Source organism: Sylvia atricapilla, chromosome 1 (genome assembly GCF_009819655.1).
Source record: "Sylvia atricapilla isolate bSylAtr1 chromosome 1, bSylAtr1.pri, whole genome shotgun sequence".
NCBI classification, from domain to species: Eukaryota; Metazoa; Chordata; class Aves; order Passeriformes; family Sylviidae; genus Sylvia; species Sylvia atricapilla.
The window spans coordinates 64,267,177-64,294,719 of record NC_089140.1 but is presented as its reverse complement, the minus strand read 5'-3'; the positions used below and the strand labels follow the sequence as shown (position 1 = coordinate 64,294,719).

Below are 27,543 nucleotides of genomic sequence, written 5' to 3'. Positions count from 1 at the left end.
TACACCTGTCCATGAGCTGTGAGTCTGGCAAGGGCCAAGGAAGTGAGAGTGTCTGTTTTTGGTCCTCTGGGCAGCATGGCTGATGGTTGATGGCAATTAGTTCTCCTAGGTTTTTTTTAATGGGCAATATACATGTGAGGATATTATCTTACTGTTTCTCTTTTTTTTTTTTTTTTTTTTTTTTTTTTTCTTTTCCCCTTGGATTTTAGGTTTCATAGACCGTAGCAGATCAATTTTACCTGACTACTATGCCATCTTCAAAACATAACTAAAAGGAACCATAAGTGCTGGTATTATTCACTTCCCTGTTACGTACAATGTAAATCTTCCAAACTGCCTTTTTAAAAAAGAAAAAAAAAAAAGGAGTAGAAAAATAAATATTAAAAAAAGGAGAATTGTATTTACATGTGATGAGTACTGCAGCATCATCAGACCTGCTGGTTCAAGCTTCAGTAACAGAAAATACCCCTGGTGGGAAATTGTGCCAAGACTTGGCATCTATGTATAGGACTTTCCCGGCATGTGGATTTGCCATACATGTTCAAGCCCAGCTGGTGGTGCAACCATTGTTGTCTTCAGGCACCCCTCATCCTGACAAGCCTCTGTCATCAATCCTAGAGAGCCCTGAGATGGTGTTCAGGGAATCACTTGGCCTGCGTGAAGTGTCCAAAAGATGAGCCCCTCTGGCACTAAAGCACTTACACCAAACACTCCTTTCAAGCTGAGAGCACCTTATGAGGACGGTGAAGGAGGGAAACTCTCCATGGACCAGCCCATCTGTGAATATCATCTTAGAAAGGCATTTCTTTCCCTGGAGAAGTTTACAACCAGTCAGTAGAAATTGTTCAGCTTCCAAGCAGAAAAAGGTATCGCCTCTGAAGAACAGGACTCCTACTGAAGGCTGCTTCAGTCCTAGCAACTGTTTGTTTTCCATCTCTTTCAAGTACAATTTTCTAAAGCCAGTTGTGAGCCCATTAGCAGTAAGTGACAAGAACACTGAGGACCAGCAAGCAAAAGCCCATTTCTTCATGATCACTGCATGCATCTGCTCCGCTTGTAGTTTGTCTTACCCCCAAACCTCGTGACTGTGTGAGAGCCAGTGTGCCCCCGGCAGCAGGAAAGGCTGGGATTCCACTCCAGCTCTGCAGAGGGACACGTAACAGGAGGGGACAGAGGTTCCATGAAGGATATCTGTTGTCTCTGTATCAGGTGTCTCAAGAACTGATCCTAAACTTACACTGAGCAAAGCATGACAAGGTGTGTTACCTGGCCTAACCAAAGGATTCGGGGCCACTCTTATGGATGGTGGGACTTGTCACTGGTACCCACGGCTGAGGCATGAGGACAGCAATTCAGAAGTGTTCTGGATTTATTGGTTCTAATTTTGGTTTTAATTTATTTTTATTACAGTGGTTTAACCCACAAACTGACCAAGCAGAGCTCGGAGAGCTGGTCACTCTGGGCCTGGTTTACTTGCCAACTTAAGTGTGTGCTCTACAGTAAGGAAGCACACACAGCCTCACTGCTTTCAAGGATATGTCTGACAGGCTTAATTGAACCTGAACACAATTAAGTGCTTTTCTGAACTTAGGCCATCACCTTCCAGAATTAAGTTCTTAATAGTATAATGCCAGCAAACTGGGGCAGACATTGTCAAGATTCCTTTCAAGATCTTACAAGACACTATTATGCCATGTTTTGGGACAGTGGCTAAAAGCACTGTAGCAACATTACTGTAAGAAGTTCCAGATTATTATTTCAGGACATCTTTTCTTCCACAATAGCTATTTTCCTTTGACAGTTGGAACAGAGAGGCCAAAGTTTTTTACTTACAGAATAGTTATTTCTGTTATTCTTTTACTAATTTTTCCTTTCTCACTGTCTTCCGTGTATCTATTCTCTCTTCTGTGCTCCCCGTCCAGCTCCCCCTGTTCCACGCTAACATCACCCTTCACTGATTGCAGGCTGAGAAGCCTCTCACACTTGAGCATTTAATGGCCAGTGCAGTGTAGTGCCAACACTCCTGCCTCTTCTCAGGCCTCACCTCACTCCTCTGGATGCAGGAGTACAGCCAAAGGACTGCATGTAGCCCATGGAGTGGCTCTGGCACCCAGCCTGCCCCAACAACCCTGGCAGCGAGGGTAAGGCCCTCCATCTACACTTGGTGGTGGCACCCAGTGCCTCGCAGATTGGCTCTCCACCAGAGATAAGCAAAAGCTCTTCATTCTCATCCACAGCCATCCTTCCAATGCTGTGGCTTATTAGCTGTTAAATGAGGATTGGCTGTTGTAGGATGGAACCTCAAAGGAAAGTAAAAACCAGGTGGTTTCTGGTGCTTCCCAGATTGGGTGATGATTCCTGAGGAAACACCATGATCCCTGTATCACCAGCTCACAGTTGCTTTAGATAGAAATTCATCAGTAGTGAAAGCCTTCAATGTGCAATGTTATCAGCTCAGTGCAGCAGAGGCAGAGCACTTTACATACCAGCCAGAACTGCTTTGGGGTTATCTTCACGAAAACCTCAGTTTGTGTTTATAAATTCATTCACATACGTATGCACACAAGTTACAAGACTGCATCACAGCTTTAGGACAAGGAAAAAAAGCCTTTATGCTTTTGACTGAACAGGCACTGCATTAGCAAAGGGCTCTGCAACAGAGCTGTTCTGAAAAACAACAAATCCTTGTGTTCCCAGCATGGATCTCACACCTGCCCTGGCATGTCTAGCTTAGAGAATCACTGTGAAATAGAAGGAACACAGTTTAAGGAGCAGTGGTGACAAGAATCACAGGACTTGGTAGGCCAGTGGGAGGGAAAGGTGAGGCTCTGTTTCATTTTTATTAATAAAATTAAGAGGAGGGACGTGGAAGTCACAGGCTGCTGCTATGTGTCCATTGTTAGTGCTGGAGTCCTCAGGAGAATGATCAGTCTGGGCACTGCCACTGTCCCTCACGGGCACAGCCCCAAGCAGTGCCCACACTGCCAGTCTGGTACCCAAAATAAACCCCTGAGACACATCACAGCCAAGTCCTGGGTGATGGCCAAACATTCCCCAGCACCTTCTTCTGGATGAGCTCCTGGCAGGTCCCTGCTGACCACTCAGCAAGTTGCCACACTCAGCCTTGCCCCATGGATTTGTGTGCTGTCCCCAGGGCACTTCCATGCAGCCATGCCTTTTTTTTTTCCTGTATTTTTTTTTCCACTTAACTCCTAGCTGAGCAGACATCAGGACAGAAGTGAAAGAATTGCCATGTTTCTCCTCAGTTGGAAATAGAGCTTATTCCTGAAAAGAGGGAAGGGGAGGAAAAAGAAGCCATACAGGGTGTTTGGCACTGCAGTATCACCAAACTGACACTTCATCTGGTTTTAGTTTCAGTGGGTCCGGGCAGTTTCCAAAGTGAACCAAGGTGTTCCGCAGCAGCCTTTCAGGGCCTGAACAGGGCACCACATCCTCGGTGTGCACGCCCACCTCTGGCATCCCTGGGAAGTTGCACACAGATGGGGGAACTGCTGGTCCCTTTTTTTTATAAATCTGGTTTCTTGAGAAGTGTTTTCCCATCTGTGAAAGCCATCTCTATCATGGCAAAGGAACTGCGATTCTGTTGGCAGTAAAGAAAAAAATCCAAACAACAAATAGTCATGATTTCCCTCCTTTGACCTGGATTATGTGTAGGACATAATGATGGCATTCCTGCTAAGACTGTGTTAGCAGAGTCTCCTTCCAATCCATTCTGATTGGAAGGAGATTAATAGTGGTAATAAAGAAATTACACCAGGTTTAGAGAATGGAAAAAGCAACACGGAACAAAAATTACTATTCCAGTCATCCGTCTCCAGAGATAATAATCTAGAGTCAAGGAATAGAATCATTTTTGTTATAATCTACTGAATCCTGAGTACTTAAAGTGTGCAAGTATTTTGACATCTGTTCAGCAGCCTGCGGAATAATGAAGTAGAAATGGGGACTAAGGGGTGGCTGGGGAGGTGGTGGGGATTGAAAAAGCAGTTCCAAAACGTCTAGACAAAAGAGTTTTGTTTGGGAAAAGTGATGGTGAGGAAGCCCAATAGTGGCATCACCCACCCACCCACCCACACCTTCACCAGCAGAGGATTGCAGGGACCTGGTGACACCATCCTGACTCATAGGGAATGTGGCATTGTGGCTTTTGCCCACCCTACACCCCACTGGATGGGTACTTGCAGGCTGAAGAAGTTTCAGGCTGCAGGTTTGCTGGGAAGGGACTCAGGTCAACTTTTGTGTCTAGGCAATTCCTAGTGAACACAGCGGGCATTATCAGAAGAGAAGGAAGAGGCGATGGAAAAAACATAATAGACTTGTAGCTATTTTATGTTAACTGAAACCATTTAGTGAGCCCATTACACAAATGTATCTCATCCTAATAATAACCACTGCATTCTGTCATCACTGCAGCTACTCACCAAACTCACCCTTCCTTATTTCTACAGTACCACCTGTGCAGTGCAAAAACTATAAACCAAGAGAGGGGGAACACTTCTAACATGCCTAGTGAAGCCTGCACTCATAAAAACAGATGGGCAAGGTGGAAACCCATAGTTATACATGAATGGGGGCTCCCTAACGTGCCTGCAAATAAAATAACTTTGTATAAATAGCCATGGGAGATGACTAGGCTAATAAAAAAAATCAGGAAAGAAAAAGGGGACGAATTATTTTTCCCAGGTGTTCAGTCTGCTCAAGCTTGGAACAACTTCTATAAACAAAGAGGAGGTGACGGGCACATTTCCTGCGTTCCTGTGTGTCCCAGTTACTCCTGCACCAGTTGCATTTTTCCAGTTGATATCCAAGTGTATGTATATAGTTTGTCTTTGTATAGGAGTGAGTGTGGTGGCTGTCAATCGTGCTCTTCCAGTATTGTAATTTAACAGATCATGGCTGTATGAAAATGATGTAAATAACTAGAAAAAATTAAACTGGATCTCTATGTCCTAGATTTTGTACATACTGAAACTGCATGGTATTTAAATTATTGTTTGTCTCTGATGTATGCAGTTTCTTAAAAAAATTCATTTAAAAAAGTTTCCTGGTGCCTGTGTATTTTGTCACCCTCTGTCCCAGTGGCTGACAGTGTAACACACGGAAGCGCTCAAGGATAGCAGCCAGGCTCACGAGCAAAGCAGGGAAGGGAGATTTCCCAGGACAGATGGGTGGGACAGATCAGATGAGCCCCAGGCGCTGTGGCTGGGCTGGTGCAAGGAAGGACGAGTGGTACCTCAGCTGCTGAAGGGGTACCTCGCACCACCCTAGTGAAGAGCAAATCCAACAGTCTGCACTGGACACACACAAGCATCCAAAAACCCAACCTGTCACCACAATGCTGCTGGTGCAGGCTGTGCTGTGCCAGGGCCAGCTGCCAGAATCGATGTGCAGCCACCAAGCAGCACCGGCAAGTGCTGCTGCTGTTCAGCAGAGAGCCCATTCCTGCACATCTGTATCTCGTGTTCCTGGCTTTTGTTACTCTTCTTCCCCAAGCAGCTTCAGTGGGTGACAAGTTGAAGCCTCTGTGTAGTGAAAAGAGGAGAAAAAGCTTTCACAAGAAAAAGTACATACCTTCAAACAGGCCCACGCCTTCTGCACGGGTGACAGCTCTGCTGAGGCTCTTCAGTGTTTGGAACTGATGGTGCAAACACTCTGACCCTGAGGAGACAAGTGACACCCAGCATCCTCACTGGCAGTGGCAGCTGGGAGCAGCTCCCTTCCTCCTACACACAGAGGCTTCCAATTACACAAAAATTAAAAATCCATCTACTTTAACTGACCAAATTCTGTTCTTTCCCTTGCTTATAGAGAAACACAACATGATCAAAACCATGGTATTGGGCTTTTTTTTTGTTTGCTTCCGTCCAGGCAACTTTTCACCTACCTCACAATCCTTGTTTGTGTATGTATTTCCATTCTGACAGCCAACAAGTTCATGCTATCCTGTGAGATCTGGATAAATAAAGTAAACAAAATTGTAGGTTGTGACTAAAGAACCCCTTCCCTCACATCGAGCTATGGCTTCCATAGCAGCAGTATATAGTGGTTTGGTTACATAAGGTAATTTCTGTGCTTTAACAAGAAAATTATTGGTGAGACTAGATTGTACAGGAATGCGAGAACACAGCCCAATCTCGTACACTGAGACCTCTACAAAAGCGATGAGTTATGTTTTAATGGAAGCATTTCATAAAACCAGTCTAAGTGAAGGGAGGATGTGTGTGTCTTCAGTGAAGTCCATGTAATTACTGGCAATCAAATTGCAATCCAATGCCATCTGTAGGCAGGAAACGGAGGAGGCTGGAAAAAATCAATTCTCCATTTAACAGATGCACCTGCACAAACACATTCTGCTGTTCTGCAGTACCTGGCTAAGAGCTCAGTGCCCTTAGCACAGGTGTAGGGCTGGATTGCTTTGCCATCATCTTCCTCACCTCCATTTCTCCCCTTCACTCCTTGGATCAAGGTTCCCAGACAACAGGGTCCAAAAATGGCAGCGTGGCCATGCCCTGGTGACACAGTCGAGCTGGTCTGTGCGGGACAAAGCAGCTGCCCCGCTCCTGAGCAGGGGGAGCTTCTGGTGCAGCTCTCCGGGCCAGGTGCAGATGGTGCAACAGCACCCCCAGGCCACACGGGCCAGCAGTGCCTACAAACGGTACAAAGCTGCTTTCAGAATTCTTCCGAGTGGCAGAAGGAACAAAAGCTTGGCTTTTAGGTACATTCGAGCCACAGGAGCTGGGGTGTTCAGAAGGACATTTCTGGCTGAAGCTGTCCCATGTGGAGATGACAGCAGATCTCCTGTCCACAAAACTCTGCTCTGTATCACTGTCATTTTATGAGCCTTTGCATTACTGTATTTCAGCTAATTTTGTCTCCATGCTCTCCTGCTTTTCTTTCCATGCATTTCCCTTAATAAAATCCAAACCACTCATCACTTTTCAAGCATCATCCTCTGACATCTGCCATTACTTTGCTTATCTGGAGTTTCCATCACATTTGGACATCAGCTGGAAAAAGAACTGGTGCGTGCAGCATGGGAGAACACAGACATGTGGCACCAGTCTAAACCCTTCTGGAGAGAAAGTATGGCTTGAAGGGAGAACTGGATCAAATTAAGCTTATTTTTCTTGTTTGCAAAGCCCATGAAGATATTTGGCAGGGTGAAGCTTGGGGGGAGAGCTTTCACTGTCCAAAGTGAATGCTTCAGTGCTGTCTCTGGGGGAAAAAAAGGCATAAAGGAAAAATAAAAACAACAAGCCAACACTTGTTGGGTTCTAATGAACAAGCAAGTATGCAGCAAGCAGTTACATACTCAGCCAGTCAGTGAGAAATTATGTAAATAAAGAAAAATTACCTCGTTTTCCAACTTCTCAGGAAAAATGAACATCAGGTAACTTCTTATGTTCCTTCTGGATGATACAGAGGTTAACAGAAAACAAACAGCAAAGATAACCCCTTCCTCACCCTACTTAGCCAGATTTCAGTGGGAGGCTCAACTATGTGCACCATCAAAAGATCCTGTGTTAAGAACTACTAGTCCATAGTAGATAAATGACCAAACTTGGACTTCCCATTGGAAATGCCAAGTTGGACAGCCCAGCTACTGCATCGGTTTAGTTCAAGAGGTCCAAGAATGCTCACCACCAACACCAGGCTGGTGACAATGTCTGCAGGGACAGAGCCAGGCTTCCCTAACAGTGGACTCCGCCTCCAGGCTGGGACTTCAGAGGTACCCTGCCTCAACCTTCCCCTGACCATTGCATGCTAGGAACAGTGGGAGCTCCCATTTTGTCATCCAGCTCCCTTGGGAAGCAGGGCTCTGAGCTAAAGCTTTATACTCCACTGGGTGCATGAGCAACTGAGCAATCACCAAAATTAACTGAGCCTAAGTGAGGCAGATTCATACTTCCAGTCTATTGGGAATTCAGGGCATCTTCTGCATCAACTGGTTCCTTCATAAATCCACAGCTTAAGTTTGTGAATGAATCCATTATGAGACACACAAATGCCTCCTCACCAGTGGTGAAGGAAGCATGGCATTAAACCACCATGCACTCTCTTGAGAGGTCCCCTTCTTCAGCACAGCCCACAATAAATAATGACCTGTGCACTAAAGAAACACTCCTGATCCTTCTTGCTACACAAAACTGAAAAAGCTACACTCAAACTTCAGCTGGACATTACAGTGGAGCAGCATTTGGGGATCCCTCCCACATAAAAGGGGATGTTTAAGTAAAATTGCTGTTGTTCATGTGGAAACAATTTTTTATTTTTTTTTTCTGTGAGGATGACCAAGTACAGGTTGCCCAAAGAGGTGTTAGACTCCCTCTCCTTGGAGACAGTCAGCGTGGACATGCTTGGTCCTGGGCAACCAGAGGTCTCTGCAACCTTCAGCCTTTCTGTGGTTCTGTAAAAGTTGATCTCTCTCTTCTGTGCAGCTCCAGGCCTGCCTACTGATAGAGAAAGGCTTCTTTAAACTTAAAAAAAAAAAAAAAAAAAAAAAAAAAAAAAAAAAAAAAAAAAAAAAAAAAAAAAAACCTTCTGGAGCCTTCAGTCAAACAGTAATTGGAGGAACACTCATTGGGAAGCCTGGAAGCAGTAACACTGACTGGCATTTCTAATCCTGATTCAGTGCACCTCCCTTCACAGAATATGAGTTATTGATTCCCTTTCAGGACTGAAACAGCTGAACACCCTCAGTGTCATTGCTGCTTGTTTTTAAATGACCAAGTAATCTGCCGTGTAACACACCCGCACCTTTGGGGCTGTGTGAGTTGGCTGTGCAGCCTGGGAGGAATCCTCCACACAGGCAATCTCTCAGACTGCACCCGTGGCCATTATTTAAAACCCTTGTGCACTGCAGGTTACAGAATGCAGGGCTGTTGTTAACAGAACCTGTGTCATTCCTGTGCACCTTTCCCAGCTCCTGTGCCTGCACTAGGAAACACCCATCCAAAGTGAACTCCAGGGATTACACCACAGCACAGGCACAACAGTGGATTCCAAAGAAGACACAAACATGCTTTTCCTGACCTGGCTGAACTTGGGCATTCCAGCAACACCATCAGCAAGGTCTCAGCATCCAGCAGAGATCACCTCACCAGGATTTTAGGGGTAACCCCAGCTGAGTCCCAGGCTTCCCCACTTAATGTGCTCCAAGGTAAACCTGACCCAGTTTAAAACAAAAGTTTCTAAAGCATTTCAAGTCTGCACAACACCGAGTGCAAGCTAAACACACTCTCAAGTGCAATGAGCATCCTCGGCACTTGGCACACTGAGCACCAATTTGAGTCAAATAACAACTAAGCAACATATTGTTATGTACAATTCCCTGGTCTATGCAAGAGGTAGAAATGGAATTTTACACTTTTACAAGAAAAATATCAGTTCTCCAGCAAATCTCTATCTATGGCTAATCACTCTACTTTTACTTATATCACGAACTACATTTCTGAATTGAATTAATTTTGAAATCTAAACCAAACAAGAATCAAATTACAAGAGCTTTGAACCAAGCACTCAGCAGAGGCATTGGTTATTACTGGGCTGTGATTTTGAACTACACTGGCTCACTCCACTGATTTTCTCCATACCTGCACACTTCTTTAGAATATCTTCCATGAAGAACAAAGGAGATACGGCCATAGAGAGTTGTCTGACAGATAAAAAGAAAGTATTTTAAAACACTTCAGAAAAGGACATCACCCCTGGTCATTGTGATGTCCTGTATCTCAGATTTGGGAAGCTTCATTTATCTGAAAATTTGCAGTGTTCAAAGAGTACAATTACATTTCTAACAAAAGCATGCTTGTTCACCACCCAGCAGGCTGACATTCAGTAAATTCACCGTACAAACACCTCCAAGCAGTAACTAGTTATGTCAAGTATAAGATGGCATACTGAAACATTTTTAAATTACAAGTAAATCTATTTACCTTGCTTCAAGAGTTAGGTGTACTTCTGCAAAGGCAAGAGAGCACACAGTGCAATCAAAATAATGTAGCTGGATGAACAAGTAACACTTCAGGCATCATCACGCCACCACTAAGTATCTTCATTCCATCTGTATTTATTGAAAAATATTTACATATTTATCACCGTACTTTAATAGCATCTTTACACAAAAGGGTTAATGAAGAACATCACACTAGGAAGGGGGAAGGGTGGTAAAATGTCTTTTCAGAAGTCTTTTTTTTCCCCAAGCTGTCACAAGCCGAGAGAGTTCTCAGACAGAGTGTGCTGGAGTCCCACAGTGCGTGCGCCACAGATCCACGGCCTTGCTGACAATGGCGTCAGTGTTGTCCTGAGGAATCTGCAAAAGATGGGGGCAAGGTGCCTGCTCAGAGCCCTCCTCCTGGACTGTTTAATTTAAAACAAAGGTCCTGAATTTCCAGCTCAAATTTTATCTCTTTATAAAAAAGAAAACAAAACTAGAATCCCATCTCCATCCCACCATCCCTCACTCCTGCACACACCATATCACATCCAAGTTTTGGACAAAAAGTTTTTATTTCCAAAATGCTGATAAGCAGCATCTCACACTTCACACATCCCTGACACCAGGCATGACTCACAGTGTCATAGCCATGACCACAAACTGTATCTCCTAAAACTCACTTGGGTTACACTGGGACTCAACAGCTCTGCTGACATGGCTCCTTACAGTTCAGGGTCAGGTTCATGATCCCATCCTCACATCAACAGAAAACACACCTTGAGACTACAGATTTGCACTCAGGCAAGACACAAAAAAAAAGGTGCCAGAAACCAACCCTTCTAAGAAGCCTCCAGAAAAATTAACCTAACCTGACCTGCACTTACTTTCACAGAAAAACCCTTTAGTATCACAAGGAATGTTAATTCGGTACAGACATAGACAATACATTCCCTAAGCCTAAAAATCACTTCATTCTATGGAAGCTTTAACTTCTGACAGAAGAAGTTATTATTCTCACTGCAAAGCATTCTCCCTTCACCTTGGTACTGCTACACTGTTCTCAGTAATGTAATAATATCTTTTGGTACATCTGCAGCAGGCAAGCAATTCAGGCTGAAACAGTTATAAGGTGTAAAAGGTAATGCAAAGTATAATTAGAGTACTTACATTTTCCAAAAACTGTGTGATCTTTTCTGCAGAATTCAGTGCTATTATCTTCATTTTAAAGGTTAATAGTATCTCCACAGCAACAAACACTAGAATCTTGCAGGATCCACTTATAACTTTGTCCCAAACTCTGCAAGAAAGTGAAAAGAAATCACTAAATATTATTAGTGTTTATCTGCTTATTTCTCTGCTAGAACAGTCTTTGTACAACTATCTCTATCCAGATTATTTTTCTGAAGAACAGCAATTTACTGAATTATTTGGGTCAGGTTAAATAGAAGACATTTTATCAACTCCTCAATCTGTACAGAGCAGAGGGACGGCAAGCAGTAACTGGTAGGTACTGATATGGTGTGCTGCTGTTTAGAAATTGAACTGTTTACAAGCTCAAGTACAAAAAGCAAATCTTGGCTTAATAGTCTGGACTGTAACAACTATTCTACTGGACTACACAGCTACCACAGTGTGTGGTAAAGACAAGAATTTTTCCTAGTGCAAAAAAAAGAAAAAAAAGGAAATTAACTTCATTAGTGTATCCAATAAAGATACTCTTTACTCTTCTAAAGATACTCTGATAAAAATTCAAAGGGCTGTAATACTGAACTACTACATCTTGAGCAGGTAAATATTCCAGCTCATTGCTGTATGACAGACAGATGTGACCTTATCAGCAGGATATAGCCCATGATGTTTAAATTAGGCACAAGGAACAACTAATAAGTCTTCAAATCCATCCCACTGTGCACAGACACTCTCAGAAATACCTAAGCACTCCTACCTCTCATGCGAAACCATACCTGAACCTCACAGTTTTATGAAAACCTCAAGAGCAGGTGTCCAAAGGCTTCAGCCACATAATCTGGATGAATACTAAAATGGATCATCACTACCAAAACAGCCTGCAACAATTTGAAATCATCTTCATCGAGCAGCTCTCTCTCAGGCCCAGCTCAAGAGACTCAGGATAAAAGATTACACAAAACAGTGTGAAACCATCTGTCAGATGGCAGCTTTTATAGGCTCACATTATTTTTAGTTCTTGAATTTTAAGAGCTGTGTCAGAAGAGTTTCTGAGGATTACTGTTCTTGCTCCTTCTGGGCACTTGTTCAAAGTATTTCTCCTTCCAAATAATAACATGGAGGAACAAAGATCGCACACTATCCTCCGTAATTTCTGAATATAGTAACACCAACTAAAAAACATCTTCTGCAGCCCATCTACAAATTTGGATCTGTGGGTGAGCTCCTTCCAGGGACAACTCAATTTTTGTATGACCTCTCTCAGAAGAATTTGCCCTTCAGCCCAGAGTGCCAGGAGTGCACAATGCAGGCACGACACAAACTCTGACAGCTGAGCTATAGTGTAGGATCCCACTTTTAGTCAAGGAATTAAGAGGGGAGAGCCCAGCCAAGAGCCATTAAGATGATGAAGGGACTCCTATGAGGAAAGGTGATAGAGCTTGGACTGCTCAGCCTGGAGAAGAGAGGGATCTGGGCAATCTCATCAGTGTAAACAAGTAATGGAAGGGAGACTGGAAAAAGGGTGGAGCCAGGCACTTCCCAGTCATGCCCAGTGAAGGGGCATGAGGCAACAGACACAAACAAATCACAGAACTAGATTTTAACTTATAACAAAAAAAAGAGAAAAACAAATGTGTAAGATCCTCAGGGCTATTCTGAAAGTAGAAGGAAACAAAAAGATCCACGTGGACAGATAGAAAAAAAAGAAAAAGGCACATCCAATTTCTCTCCTCTTTGCAATTTAGTCTTAATTCCCTGTCTTGCTATGATTAAACAATTAGTATAATCCCCAGAGGGAAAGGAACAACAGAAAATGCAAGATCAAAATCTTACTGCTTCATTTGTGGTTCAAGCATCCCAGGGCAAATGATCACTGCAAATATTACTTTGCTGTTGAAGTCAGGTCTAGGAAGCTTTAAGCAAGGATATGAGAAAACTGAGACAACAGTTCTGTTCCACACTGTACAGGTCACCCCAGTTTACTTCTACATTTTCCTTCACAAACACATCTGTTTAGAACAGAAGAGAAACTTCCCCATGCATTTCATGTGGATCAGAATTGTAAATATGAGTGACAATTACGGAGAATAGTAGATCTCAAAAACAGGAAATAATTTCTGAACTTCATATTAAAGCTCATGTTAATTTGAAAACCAAGTTACTAATCCTATTATAAAATACCCAGTCTTCTTTCATTATTTTGCTTCCAACTCTTCTGACTTCAGTCTCCATAATTACAATAGGTTACATGCTATGCTCTGAACATTCATTGTTTTCCTGCATTATTTAGTCTGATTCCAGAACAAATGTTTCAACAATGGCAAAACAGATGCAGTATCTAAATCACCAGTGTCTTAACAAATTTTGGAAGATGGTGCACAGAAAAGTGACATGTCAGCACTAACCAGCTGTGTCTGCTGCAGTATTTTTCCCTTAACATTTCCAGCTAATGTTACTCTCAGTACAACTCCACCAGTGACAGTAATCAGGAATAATTGTGCGATGTTGTGATCAACAGTCAGCACCTTGTCTGTACCACCAGAGCCAGGAACAACAACAAAAACTGTCAAAAGTAGAAAAAAACCGTAGCAGTTTCAAGGAAACACATTTTCTGATGATCCTATTCCAGTACAGCAGTCTTTATACACTGTGTATCTACTGATGGTAATGGGTGTCCTGCTTTCACATTTCTAATAGCAATCATTTAAGGTCAAGTTTACAGCTAGAGACTGCAACTTTTACCTGTTCTTTGACACTCCTGAAGAGGGAGAAAGCGTAAGAGAAACATCATGAAACTCTGCCTACAGCCCTATTCAGGAATGCAGAAACAGAAATACATATTCTGAATTAATTCACTATGTTTTGTATGACTATCATCCTCTGTGAAATACAGCTGTTCAATTAACCACATGAACACTCTTGCAGGTGTTTCTGGAACAGTGAAGCAGTATTGACAACCACAAGGCAAAACAAAAAGAAATAGGAAGCTATAAAGGCAAAGAGCATGCCAAGGATTATGTAAATGAAACCATTTACTTTCCACTGAGCTTCTTCTATAGACAAGACACTCTGTGTGCACCTGTGTGTGAAGGGATGCCATTCTCCAAGCACTCTCTGAGGTTCCTGCACCACTACAATGCAATAACACACAAGAGCCATCACGGTACTTCTTTTTCTGATCTATTACCATTAACCTCACAGTTTTTCCCTACACTGCAGGGTAAACACACTCAACCTTATTTCCTGGTTCTGGTCCTCCAGCCATGCAGGCAAGAGGTATCTAAAAGGAACAAATGCTTTCTCCTCTGCCTGCACTTCTGGGTATCCTTCCAGAGGTAACTGGGCACGGAGGGACACGATGAGGCTCACAGAAATCTCACCCCCATCTATCATGATCTTGTGCCCATCCATTTGCAGACCTGGAAAGCAGCTCAGTGAGACAAAGGCAAAGTGAATTAAGTTAGTCTGTAGTACAACCCCCACATACATTGGCTGTACATGGCCATGTACATGTGGGCTGTACTACAGAGTAGTAGTATGCCCTCCTGCTCCACAATAAAATTAAGGCATTTTCCGTATTTCTGTTACTTCTATTAACAAATTACTTATATTTTCACAAGTAGATGTAATTTATGCAGGGGGCAGGGAGATCACAGATGTAAAACTACAGAATTATATTAATACAAGAGGTAGTGCCAGTCTGAAAGTCAGATTTCAGGAGAATGACCAAATACTTTGCCAGCAGCAAGTCGCCAGAGACTAGTAACTTAACACCACCCAGCCCATGCCAAGCCTTCAGTGCAGAGTACAAACAACATTAGGCCTGAGATGTGAGTGGCATCATGAGGCTGTAAAAAACGCCTGGCTCATTCACAATTACAACTGCAAAGCTGCACTGCTTCTGCTGGATCATCTGGGCTGACAGTGCCAGATTAAACTGGCAGCCAAAGTGCCATTTTGCCTCTAGAGCTGAAGTCACAAACAGGACCCCAAGGTTTAAGAGCAGGGATCTCCAGCTGAGGGCCCTCACAGCACCATTGGAAAGCTTTCCACACGTGGGCTTACCAAAGAGATGAGCAGATACTCTGCTGCACAAATCAAATAAACAGGGCAATGATGAGTATGAAAACAAAGGTGTGATCCAGTTCTCTCCCTGTCTCAGAGATAAGCACACCTATCTGTGCCTCTCAAACCTCTGCTACAGGCTGGTTCATATTTCAGGAAGCACCCTGTCTGTATTCCAGGTGGGATAGAGAGTCTTTGAAATGGCCAGTCTGCTCCTCCCTTTCACCAGTGTGACACCTTTAAGAAGTTTGTTAAGAAGCTCATCACGTAATATGCCAAGTGTATTAAAAACTGCACAAGCTCAAAGCAAAAGTTTCCACATGAAACCTGTCTGTATTTTCCAAGCCCACTTAAATTAAACTGATGCATAAATTTTACTTGTGGTGTAATTTGAAGTGTGCTATAAAACAGTATTTATACTGAGTGGCAATGCCTGTCAGGTACTGATATTGTGCACCTTCATCTCACCATTACAGGTAAAATTTCTGCACAGCATGTACAAGTCTTGTACACCTTAGAGAAAAACAAACAAACAAAACCATAAAATTTTGATTTATCTGCTTAGCAGAGAAGACTACAGTTCATAGAAAGCAAGCAGCCTCTCTAAGAAATGCAGTGCTAAATCATAAGTGGAAATAAGTCATGAAAGACTGTTCAGATAATCTCTCACTTGACAAGAAAGTAAGTAAAATTCACAGAACTGGAGACCTTCAAACCTCACAGTTTCAACACTGACATTTGGATGAATTTCAGATAAGCATTGGGGCTTCTAGATCCTAATCCAAACTGAATCTCCAAGCATTAATTAAGTTCATCTGTCACATACTACCCATGTCACACACTACCCATGAAGTATGTTATTTCCTCAGTGAATAAGGCCATTATGATTACAACTGAATAATTCACCAACCTAAACTGCCAAGAAAAAGTGCACTTTCATCATGTTCCCACAAGAACTGTTGGGAAAAGGGATTATTCTGCCATCATCAGTACCAACACTGAAATTTGTTTTTACTCCAGAGTGATACAAAAAGCCAGTATTTTGACCTTTTCAAGGGAGAAGTATTTAAAAATTTCAGGTAATCAAAATATTCTATTTCAGTAAATATGAGAGTGTTAAAGTATATGAGAATGTTAAAGATGTACACTGATTAGACAAAATATTTCATATAAATAGAACTGATTCAAAATTACAGACACTTGAAACCAAATATTCTGGCAAGATAAAACATGAAATCAAAATTCTTCATCTAGATCTTTCCTTTTACACCATCAGGATGACACAGCTCCATTAGATTTTCAATTTTCAACAGAAATTTAAAAAAAAAAAAAAAAACCACATTCACCTTCCAGGAGCAAATCTGCTCTGATACACATTCTTTTAAGGATAAACAAAACGTTTTTTAGAACAGCCATTTTCCACTTCCCTCCACGGAACATAAAGTCCCAGATAAACAAACACTGCATCCACTATTCAGATTATGATCAACTTTACCACCATAAAAGCATTTTCTACTAAGCAATTTACAAAGCACTGTTTCCAGGCTAGGTTCCTATTCCAGCCACTGAAGTCCTGTGATTCTCTCGAAGTAAACCTTCCCTTGAACATTGTTACTTCTCAAAGTTTTCAGACAGCTGAAAATGGCACCATTGTTTTCTCTGTGCCACATCCTGTTCAGCTGTCAGCACCTCTTATTAATGCAGAAAGATGTTTCTCTACATTGAGCTTGAATTTCCTGCTTTCCAAGAGTTCTCAGGCAGCAGAATTAGAGAAATCATACCAGCTTCATTTCAAAAGCCCTTCAGTGAAGTGCCATGGACAAGAATTTTTCCCTTTTAAAAGCTCAACAATCTATTTCTAACCGTAGAATCCTGATATAATCCACTACTTCAGTAACTTCCTAATATTCAACTTGCCCTAGTACTTTTTAAGATAAACATTCTGTCATGGTCAACTGAGCAGCAGACAGCCACTCACTTACCACCTCCACCAGTGGGATGGGGGAAAAACTGAAGGGGTAGAAATAAGAAACAAATTCTGTGTGGAAAAAAAAAAAGTTTCATCATTAAAAAGAAGTAATAATTTCCAAAAAATTGTAAGGAAGAGTAGAAAAACATAACGAAGAGAAGAAAACAAAACCTGAGACAAGTGATGCAACTGAGAACAGTTGCCCACCTCCCTGACTGATGGCCAGCAAGTCCCCAAACAAGTGCTCCCACCTGCAAACCTCCTCCTCAGCTTAACTGCTGAGCGTGGCTTCACATGGAATGGGATATGCCTTGGGTCAGCTGGAGCCAGCTGTCCTGGCTTTGTGTCCTCAGCCATGTTCTTGTGCATCCCCAGCCTCCTTGCTGGAGAGGAGCAGAATGATGCTGTGTAAGCACTGCTCTGCAGGAACTAAAACACCCCTGTGTTCCAAAACACAGCCCCATACCAGCTACTCTGAACAAATCCAACTCTATCCCAGCCAAAACCTGTACACATTCCCAAAATCTTTTTCATCTGACACCAATACAGTATTACAATCACTGCCTAAGTACAGATTTTTGTCAAAAAGCCCAAAAACTGACAACCATGCAGCTATGTAATACTGACAGAGGTCCGGAGTCCTACACCCTAGGAGGCCCTAAGTGTCAAACAGAATCAGCTGGTATATACTTAGCTCCATTCTTTTTATTTTCAGTGGGTGAAACAATCACACAGAGATTGATTGTCCTGCATCAGTAAAAAGGGGAATTAAATTCAACTTTATCATTTCCAAGTCAGCAATAAACCATATAACACCATAATCTTACAGATAAAGTATGGAAAGCTCTTTGCCTGCTAGTGATGACAGAATGCTGAAACTGCTATGCAGTTATAAACAGAAAGAAAAGAAAAAGAACTTGCCTCTGTAAACTGGATTCAGGTAAACATCCTGCAAAACACTTTTTAAACCAAAGATCATAGGGGAGTTTGCTCATTGCAGCACATGCCTTCAGATGCATCAGTAGTCTGTTATCTTCAATGTTCAAATACTGCTCCAGAATTTTTGGCTGAGAAAGAATTAGAAAACTTCAGGTACCTCACATCAGAATACCTTCATAGCTAATGCACACTCTAAGACAAGCACTGTCTTAAAAATTCAACTGGTGCACAATAATGTATTAAAGCAATGCACCTTGGTTGTTTTAGTTGTTCCAAAACACAGGTGTTACTGGCTTTTGCAATTAACTAATTATGTACTTAACCAACCTCAGCTTCCTTAAATTGCTGACCACTAGCAGAACTTCCAAGATATGCAGTATTCCCTAGTGCAAGGTGGTGTTTCAGAGCTTAAGGCAATGCAGAGATTAAACGTGCCCTAATTACTGCTACCTTCACAAGCAAAATTGAGTTTCATTCACTTCAAACCAAATCGCCTTAGCACACATAAAAAAAAATCTACACGCAATTCAGCAAAACCCAAAAAATCAATTCTGAGAGCAAATCCCTGTGCAACCCATTAAAAGCTGGACATTGATTTATTGCTTAAAAACCCTAAGTATTTAAGGCATAAACCTGTGGATAATTTTTTCATCTTATTTAAATTTCAATGTAACACAATACACACTTCCTTAAATTCTTGACTACCTTTATGCTTTGTCATAGTTAGGCAAACTGCTAAGGATTTCAGCTGTCAAAGGCAGAAAACACTTCCTCTACCCAAATTTTCACCTACTGAGTCTTGATACATTGACTGTATTACAAAGAAAATTAGGGAGGGAGATACTTGGCACTCTTCATATTGTACAAAGACACACATTAAAAATATTCCTTTCTCCTTTGAATTGGTATAGTTGAATGTACCACCCAGAGAAACAGGAGGTAGGTTAAAAATTACTTTTTAGTTCCAAAAGAACTAACAAGGGCAGGCATAATTTTCCACAGCAAATTTCTGTTCAGCAATTGCTGGTGCACATGTGCTCAATACTTTTATCTCAGAGGATATTGTTAACAAAAACCTCCTTATCTGTTAAGGCTATTTGATGAATTACAAGAGCTTTCATAATTTTGATAAGTACACATCACAGTCTAATTTTATTAATCAGTTAGGACAGAAATTCAAAATGAATATTCTACGACAGTGTTTAAATGATCATTGCTAAAAGAAAACTATTCCACTTTTTATTATAACTTGATTTGCAACATACTGTTTTTCTGAAGACGGAGTACTCTGCTCCATTTATAAAGCAAAACTGTGCTTTGTCTATCATCCAATGAGCAGCATATGAATGCCAGAGATGCAGCCTAAAAAGTAGCAGACATACATCAAGATGTTCTTCACTTTTGACATTTTTAATTGTTTAAAGAAAATTCTTAAGTGACTAATTTGTGAGACATACAATTCAACTAGATACAATATAACCTTTAGACAAAAAAGGTAATTTAATATTACCATGCAGCAAACAAAAACAATTTCTAATGTTACATTAGAGAGGGCAGCACAAATCACAATGCACAAAGCACTCCTCCCCTATTCTCAAAATAGCTAGTGGAACAGAATCCAAGGGTGTCACTTCTGCTGCTCCAGTTGTCTCCCTGTATTAATGCTTTCCATGACTGCTTCTCCTAGCAAAAAGAAAAAAAATATACATTTTTCCTTACCAGTTGCTGTAATGAATCTTTGTGCTTGCTGTTCAGCTGATTCACAAAGCAACTGACAAGCCAATAGCATTCTATAGGATCCTCTACCATTTCCTCCATTGCTTTAGCAATAGCAAGAAACACTTCATCTTCAGGTTCCTGAAAAACAAAGAGTAAAAAAGTGAACTACACAGAACTATGGACTGTTCTGATTTAAATTATTCTTACATTCCTTTTCTCTGCTTTTTTGGGGGAAAAAAAACCAGGAATCAACACACACAAAGAGCTATTCTGACGTTCCTAAACAAGACATCAGGCAGCAGCTGCACAGTGATGACAAATATCTATTAAATCAGAGCAAGTAAGACTTGTCTTGCTTTTAAAACCAAAACACCCTTCAGTGTATAGAGAGTCTTAAATACTACTGGGATATGTCTCTGCCACACAGACTGCTGCAATACACACGTCTCTACATGAATTCTGCATTTGGATGCACAAAACACTCAGCAAACTTCTGTTTGTTACTCAAACATTTCAAAATAGTTAGATCAATCTGACGTCTCTTTATCTCCCTCTGCCTCTACAATAGAACACCTGCATTACCTTCAAGAGTAACCTCTCATATGTTTAAAGAGATGGTGACTGCTCTAGAAGGAGGAATTTTTAACCCACTGCATCACATTCCAAGATCAAGGAAATTTCTCTACTATAAACCTGCAGGGTAGGATGGCCACATTCCTAGAAAATGGTAAGGGTATGAAAACATTCCCTCCTCTGACAAGAGAATGCTGCAGGTAATCCTCCAGTTCTAAATATGACTGAATTTTCCATATTAACTATTTTTTTATTCTGAACTTTTCTTTAAGTATTTATGTCAAAGTTTGTGATTACAGATGAAAAATTACAAATTAAGCTGGGCTAGAGTGAACACACATAAATTAATTACAGGACAAAATCCACTTAGAAAGTTCTGCAGCTCCTTTCACCATCTTCTATTTTATAGAGAAAAGAAAGAACCACACACTGTTTTTATCATCACACTACTAATTTACCATCACAACACAGCCTTGTTTAACCACATGGGTGTACACTGTCAACAGCAGAGTATCTGCATCACCTGACAGAAGCCCAGGTCAGTTCAGACTAAGAAATAAAGAAGGACAGTACACTAAAATCTAGATTTAAAAACAAATAATTTAAATATTTGATGCAACTTGCATTAAATCACTGCTTTTACAGGCTCTGAATCACCCTTGTTCCAGGACATGTAAGAACCTATGAGCTCTTAATGAGGTGATGTCATTGTCATTTCAGAGCTATAAAGAAGCTGAAGTGCCCTGGAGTACAAAAGGCTTGAAACCTAGCAGGCAAAACGCACAAAAGAGATTTTAAAGCATAAAATCTTACATAAGCACTTAGGGGAAGGAAAAGAGAACAGCACTTTGACTAAAATTCCTTATTTTATACTAGCACTACTCCGTTTTCCATTCACCTTACTTGCTCTATCTACAAGCATTTTTGGGGTGACTTGCAGGTCAGTTTCTCACTGGTTTATAGATTTCAAGTTCAATAAAGTATTGTATTTAAAAGACCATCAAAACTGCCACTGACCAATGGAAAAGCCACGTTCCGAGGCAATTTTCCCGATTCCAGCTGATGTATGCGGAGGAAAACAACAACCTGCGGGGTGGAATCGTTGATAAACCGGATCACACGCAGGGCATGGTGAATGTCCCAGTACTGCTCCTGCCGGTACTTCATCACCAAAGCGTGGGATTCGTGGTGAGGAGGAATGATTCCTAAAAAATATATAAAAATAAATTCAAGGAAAAAATATAGACAATTGTAACAAGGAGTCCTACTTGTTACTAGCTGTATATTTGTGCCCAGCTTCCATTTATCTTGAAAACAAAGCCAGTGTAGAATGATTTTAATATGCATTAGCTATTAATTTTCCCAAATTCTATACTATTTTCTGAGAATATATACATGCAATTAACTAATGCAATGATACTGCAGTATTAATTACTTTACCGCCAGAAAAGTCTTTACCCAGTTTATCAGGGATTAATTCTCCCTAAAATGACATTCAAAAACCAAAATCAATCAGTTGAATTGATTAAAAATTAAAACTTAAGAATACCACTTGTAAAGCAACATCTGTTACTTTCTTAGCACAACACAAATATCTTTTCTAGTTTTCTGGGAGGAAAAAAAAATTAAAAGTATCTAAGTAGAAAGGCAAAGAAAATTACACAGCATCTCCAGAAGAGATACTTATCATTTCACTCAATCCTTCCCCTTACTCAAGACTCAATCTTGCCATGCACTGACGTTCACAACAAAACTGTCACAGACTTCAACAGAAATAAAAACCTTCATACACCTAGGCAAAAAAATGCTATTTCCCTGTTCACTTGTGGAGCAGAATTTTTCCCAATGCAGCGACCCATGAGAACAAAGTATTCTTCAAAAGTCAGCTCTGAAACATGCTACCTGCTCCTTTTACCTCTCTTTCAAAGGAAAAAATACTCCTGCCAAGTGTTAAACCATGAAATGGCTGCATTGAGGAACAAGCACATCAGACAGAAAATTATCTTTTCTTTTCCAGCTGCAAACCTGTCTGCATTTCAAAAGCTGGAAGAACGCAAGACATTTTTCAGGATATGCCAAAAGAGAGTCAACATCATAACTGTATGTACATACTGCCAACTGCTCTCCTCAAACACAGAGAACAACCTTAGGCAGGCAAAACAAAGCTGAAACAACAGAGGGGGGCCTGGAAACCATCATGAGTTATCCCTGAACAGGAAAGTAACTAAGGCATTGTCGACACACCACATCACCTAGGACATCAGCAAGTCTTCGCACATGTGTGAGAGAGTTTTGCTGACAGGACAGACTTCCTTTTCTTGAATTATTAACACTATTTAGAGGCCACGTAACACCTCCCACCAGAAATGGACTGGGCTGTGGTTCCAGCCATTTAGGGAGAGATAATTTGCACTGTCTTTTTCCAACCCAGTTTTTCTAACCACTGTTAACACTGAAATGCAGCATAAGAAAAGTCCCTGAACCTCTGTTCACCCAAGGCATGTCCCAGAAGGACAGTATGAGCACTTGAAATCATAGAATATCACGAGTTTGAAGGGATCTACAAGGACCACTGAGTCCCCCTCCTGGCCTTGCACAAGACCACTGCAAAAAATCCCACCATGTGCTTGAGAGCCGAGTTCTTGAACTCTGTCAGGCTTGGTTCTGTGACCACTTCCCCGGGGAGCCTGTTCCAGTGCCCAGCCACCCTCTGGGTGAAGAACCTTATTCTAATATCAAACCTAAACTTCCCCTGAAACAACTTCATCCTGCAGAATCAATCACTCTGGGTTTAAAATACATAATACTTTTAAGAACCAGTATAATTTTCCATGCAGTTGACTCCAAAGGTGTTTTGTGTTATATGATTCACAGATCCTTTATCTAGACCAGCCCAAGACCTGGCTCTGCAGTGAGCCACAATTTTGCAAAGAGATGTATTTTGATATTACAATGTTGGCTGAAGGATTCTGTACTGAGCTGCTTGTCTAAAACTCCTATGCTATATTCCCCACTCCTAATATTTTGAAGGATGCTGACTACTTCACGAGTGCCCAGCAGGGTAAAATAATCTTTTTAATGACAGAGTCTTTTATCAAGCAGGACTACACTGTAAGCTCAATGCCAAGAACTTAAAGTTTTGTAATCAGATTTTGCCCCTTCTGTGCACTATTCACTTACTACCTTTGCCAAAAAAAGACTTACAAGTCCACATAATCAGGAATGTGAACTTTCAAACTGTAAAAACTTGGAGGGAGAAAAAATGAATTAAAAAATTCATTTAAAAAAAAAATATCATGTTTTAAACCCCTCCTTGTCTTCAAGTGGACATTATCTTGCATCTAGTCCACCAATACACTTGAGCAGTTAGTGAAAATTCATTAGTACTTTTTAATTAGTCATCTGACTAGTGCACTTCTAGGAAAATAGAATCTATTTATGGTTTTTAAAGTTTCTCGGGATACCATTAACTTGTCTTCAGCCTTTTATCTTCTTCAATGGCAAATACAATTCAAAACCAGAAGCAAAACCGTAAGAAACCAATATTCTGCAGAACAAGAAGCTTCTCTTTAAAATAAACAAGCATTCCATGCTTCACCTGGTTTAAAATTATTCACAACTTTACTTCAACTTAATTGGAGCAGAACTGAACACATTATCAGATAATGATGACTTCTTATATTTACATTTCAAACCCATTTTATAAATGGATAATGTTACAAAGTTAAATACAGACACACACTCTCCTAAGCACATTTCAGCAAAGTTCTCAGAAATTTGTTTTATAATTTCTATTGTGCATCTGAGGTGGAGACAAAGTAGGCTAAATATGTATCAGTAGGCAAGGTAGTACGAAATAATCCATGTCATTACTTCTTTAAAGAAAAACAAACAAACAAACCAACCAAAACCCCGGACAAAAACAAAAAAATGCACCTTCCTACATTCTACATTCCATGTTATGCTTCATACCTAAAAGCACTTTCCACACCAGTACACGATACATGGATGGAAGAGGAAACCTTTGACTAAATGTGCAAAGCTTCTCAATATCTGTAAAGAAATGAAAAAAAAAAAAATTCAGGACAAATTTAAATAGGGTTATAAAAAGGTTTGCATCTCTGACCCATCTAAGTACGACAGTTTAGTTGCAGATTGAAATTCCCTATTTCATCATGTATTTTTTTAATCAACATTTTATCAACAAATGCTTTCACGTTGGCCTGACTTACAGTAAAACTACTCCAGGTTTCATCAGGAGGAAACTGAACCACTTTTATAGGCATTTTGTAAAGCGTGTCACTGTCAAAACAATTAAGGCCTTTTTTAAAGGCACAGCATTTATCTTTCTGTTCTGTCAGAGATGTGGCACTCCTCAGGGACCAACAGCAATAACATCTTCATTGCTTTGAAGTTAGATGAAATTGACAGCAGGAGACTATGCATTCTCAGATTAAAATTGCTTTCCCTAAAAATCTTTCAGCTTCTTGGGCACAGAGAATGAGAGAAGGAAAAAAAAAAAAGAAACAAGCAAGCTGAAAAATCTTCAGTAGTTTTAAAAATCAGATTTCCAGATCTGTGAAAATCAAAGGTCTGCTAGCAGTAACTGAGGGATCATTGTAAAAGATGCAAAACTTATTTAAGTATTAAGCACAGCAGGTAAACATTTTCTATTACTCCCTCCCCAGCCCCTAATCACCAAGAAACAGAGCAAAATCCACTTGCCCAAACGGTCATCCTTTAACAGAATTTCCAGCGACTTCTTTTCTTCAACTCCACGAAATCCCACTTTTTCATAGTACACTGAGCGGAAGTTCCTCTGAGAGTCATCAGCCATGACTGATCCCTTCTGGAGAAACAAGGAGTTCCTCTGAAGACTTACAAGAATACCTTCCTACTGCTTTAAGGTCAAGTAATTTTGCACACTGATACCAGTTTATTGCCTATGTCACTGCAGTATTAACTGACCCTACAGAATATTAAAATCCTCCAAGATTTTTTTTTGTCACATACTAACATAAACAATTATAAACATAATTTATTCTAAACAAGGTCTGAAGATACCAACTTTACAAACAAAATTCAGGAATTTTAGAAAAATTATTCACACAGTAAATTATGCTAATTTTCAAGAAGCTTTTTTTAAAACTGCTGGAGAAACATTTCAGTATTTTACACCATACCCTGTACTTCAAAACCAACATAAAAAAATACAATTACAAGTCTGACAAAATTGTGGCTACAAAAACCCTACTCAGGCAGAACTATTGCCCAGGTAAGTAAAATTATTAGGTTTCTTACTCACCAGCCAAGGTAATCAGAAGCAAGGACAACCCAGTGTTGGCCTCAGTGGCACAGAGGTGACAGGGAAGAGTAAGGCTGGGTGCGTAGCTTTGTTCTTAAGTTGCAGATACCAGTTAAATGTTCATGTTGTTACCTGCTGCTGTAACAGCCACAGACTTGTTTTTCCAGCACTAAAACCAAACAAATGTCTCATCCCTGCAGAGGAAGCAAAGGTAAATTCCAGTGAGTGCTCTGTGTATCATAAGAGCTGTAAATGACATTTCAATTCAGTTCAACCCTCTAACTATCAATTCTCCCTGCTCTGAGGGCTCGCAAACATGAGAATGTTCTGTTTCCTAACTCAAAGGACTAAGAACAATCTTAACTTTTACATCCAGTGACAGCAGCAAAACTTGGAGATAATTTATTTTGACTAAAGAGCAGTGAATGACGCACTGAGAAGCTTTTATAGTTAAATTATTCTTTTCCTTGCAGAACCAAAGTGTATCAGGAGCAAAGCACTTACAGATACAAACAAAGGCCACAATTTTATAGAGAGTGCACACATTTACATTTGTATATCCAGGCTTATTTGCGTTTCAAATTATGTCTGGTTTTAGTGCTTTGTAGGCCCAGGGCCAAGACCAGACAGCAAAACACAAACCAGCAAAAGACTGAATTAATGCTGAGGTAGGCCAAATATTATTTCAAAACCAGAGAAAAAAAGAAATAAATATTACTTGCAACACATTCCAGTCCTGCACTATCCTAATGAAAATGACTGTGATACTCATGTACGGTGCATTTAAGGGTCCACTGATCAGAGTTTACATTGCACTCCACTGTTTACACTGCAGCCACCTCTGAAAGGAGATGTGACAGACATTCAACTACTTTCGAAAATTTCCAGATTTTACTTTACATCTTCAAATTTTTAAAAGCTGGCTTTAGTAAGTGTTATTTAGATAAATAACTATAACAAAAATAGAATAAAATAAAATTAAATTAAAAAAAAAATACCAAGCCTAGCCCGTACCACTTGTGGAAAGATGACAGGAGAAACACAGAACAGGAACATTAAACATAATTTGAAAAATAACAGCATGACTTAGTAGTCAGGAATATTATTTTAATAATTTTAAACTAGCACTATAGCAGCAGTACATTTTATTTACTCAGTAGTAAAAGGAGGAAGATAGCTTATTTCCTGCTTCACGATTCAGGATTTGTATTTTCATGTCAGACAAACGACCACTACTCCAATCTTTACACCCGTCCTCAATAAACTGGAAAAAGGGGGAAACCAAATCCTTAGCCAGCTCATTGGAAGCGTGCTGTACAGAAGTGTGCCATTAACTCGTCCTGTCCCCAGTTACAGCACTTTCGGCCCCACAGCGGCGTTCACGGCATCATTAAGCGCCGCTCCAGGTGAAGCAGCAGGCCCGGGGCGCGGAGCCACCGCGCTCTGCCCCCGACCGAGCACCCTTCCCTCGCAGGCCCTGCCGGAGGCTCCCCCGCACCCGGCCGTACCTCGGGGCTCAATTCCGGGCCTCGGTCACAGTCCCAGAGGAGGACGAGGGCACATTCGGGCTCAATGCCCCCGGGAAGGCAGCCCCACTCCCCCCGCCGCCCGCGGCTCTCGGGCAGGCGGCCGCGGGCCCGGCGCGGCTGCGGCGCATGCGCGGGCGCGGCCGGGCGGCGGGCGGGGCGCTGAGGCGGTGAGAGGGGAGCGCTGGGGCCGGCGGCGTCTCCTTTGGGAGCCCAGCAGCCTCTCGGGCTCTCGCTCCATCGCGCCCGTGCTCCCCGTACCCCTCAGCTCAATCCCTCTGCCCTCAGGGGGCAGCCGTCA

The 27,543-nt window shown here is 41.2% G+C and overlaps 2 protein-coding genes across 9 annotated transcripts in view; one reads left to right on the top strand and one right to left on the bottom strand.

The window, feature by feature from the left end:
* The window catches only part of PHACTR1 (phosphatase and actin regulator 1), a 303,804-nt gene extending 297,867 nt beyond the window's left edge, over window positions 1-5,937 (top strand). For 5 of the 8 annotated variants that reach the window (XM_066324444.1, XM_066324422.1, XM_066324437.1 and 2 more), the window contains one exon: window positions 210-5,937. In XM_066324444.1, coding sequence (XP_066180541.1) covers window positions 210-225 — 16 coding nt within the window. In that variant the 3' untranslated portion in view covers window positions 226-5,937. The remainder of the gene's footprint in view (window positions 1-209) is intronic. The other 3 variants (XM_066324466.1, XM_066324472.1, XM_066324459.1) reach the window with 2 other exon arrangements.
* A 4,137-nt stretch (window positions 5,938-10,074) lies between these two features.
* TBC1D7 (TBC1 domain family member 7) lies at window positions 10,075-27,301 on the bottom strand. Its single transcript, XM_066324305.1, has 9 exons — window positions 27,225-27,301; window positions 25,849-25,910; window positions 25,137-25,260; window positions 24,384-24,464; window positions 21,429-21,616; window positions 19,839-19,976; window positions 18,102-18,247; window positions 11,126-11,255; window positions 10,075-10,333 (listed from the first exon to the last, which is right to left on the bottom strand). Exons 2-9 carry the CDS (start codon window positions 25,906-25,908, stop codon window positions 10,247-10,249), a joined length of 954 nt encoding a protein of 317 aa, XP_066180402.1. The 5' UTR covers window positions 25,909-25,910; window positions 27,225-27,301; the 3' UTR covers window positions 10,075-10,246.
* Window positions 27,302-27,543: the final 242 nt, after the last annotated feature.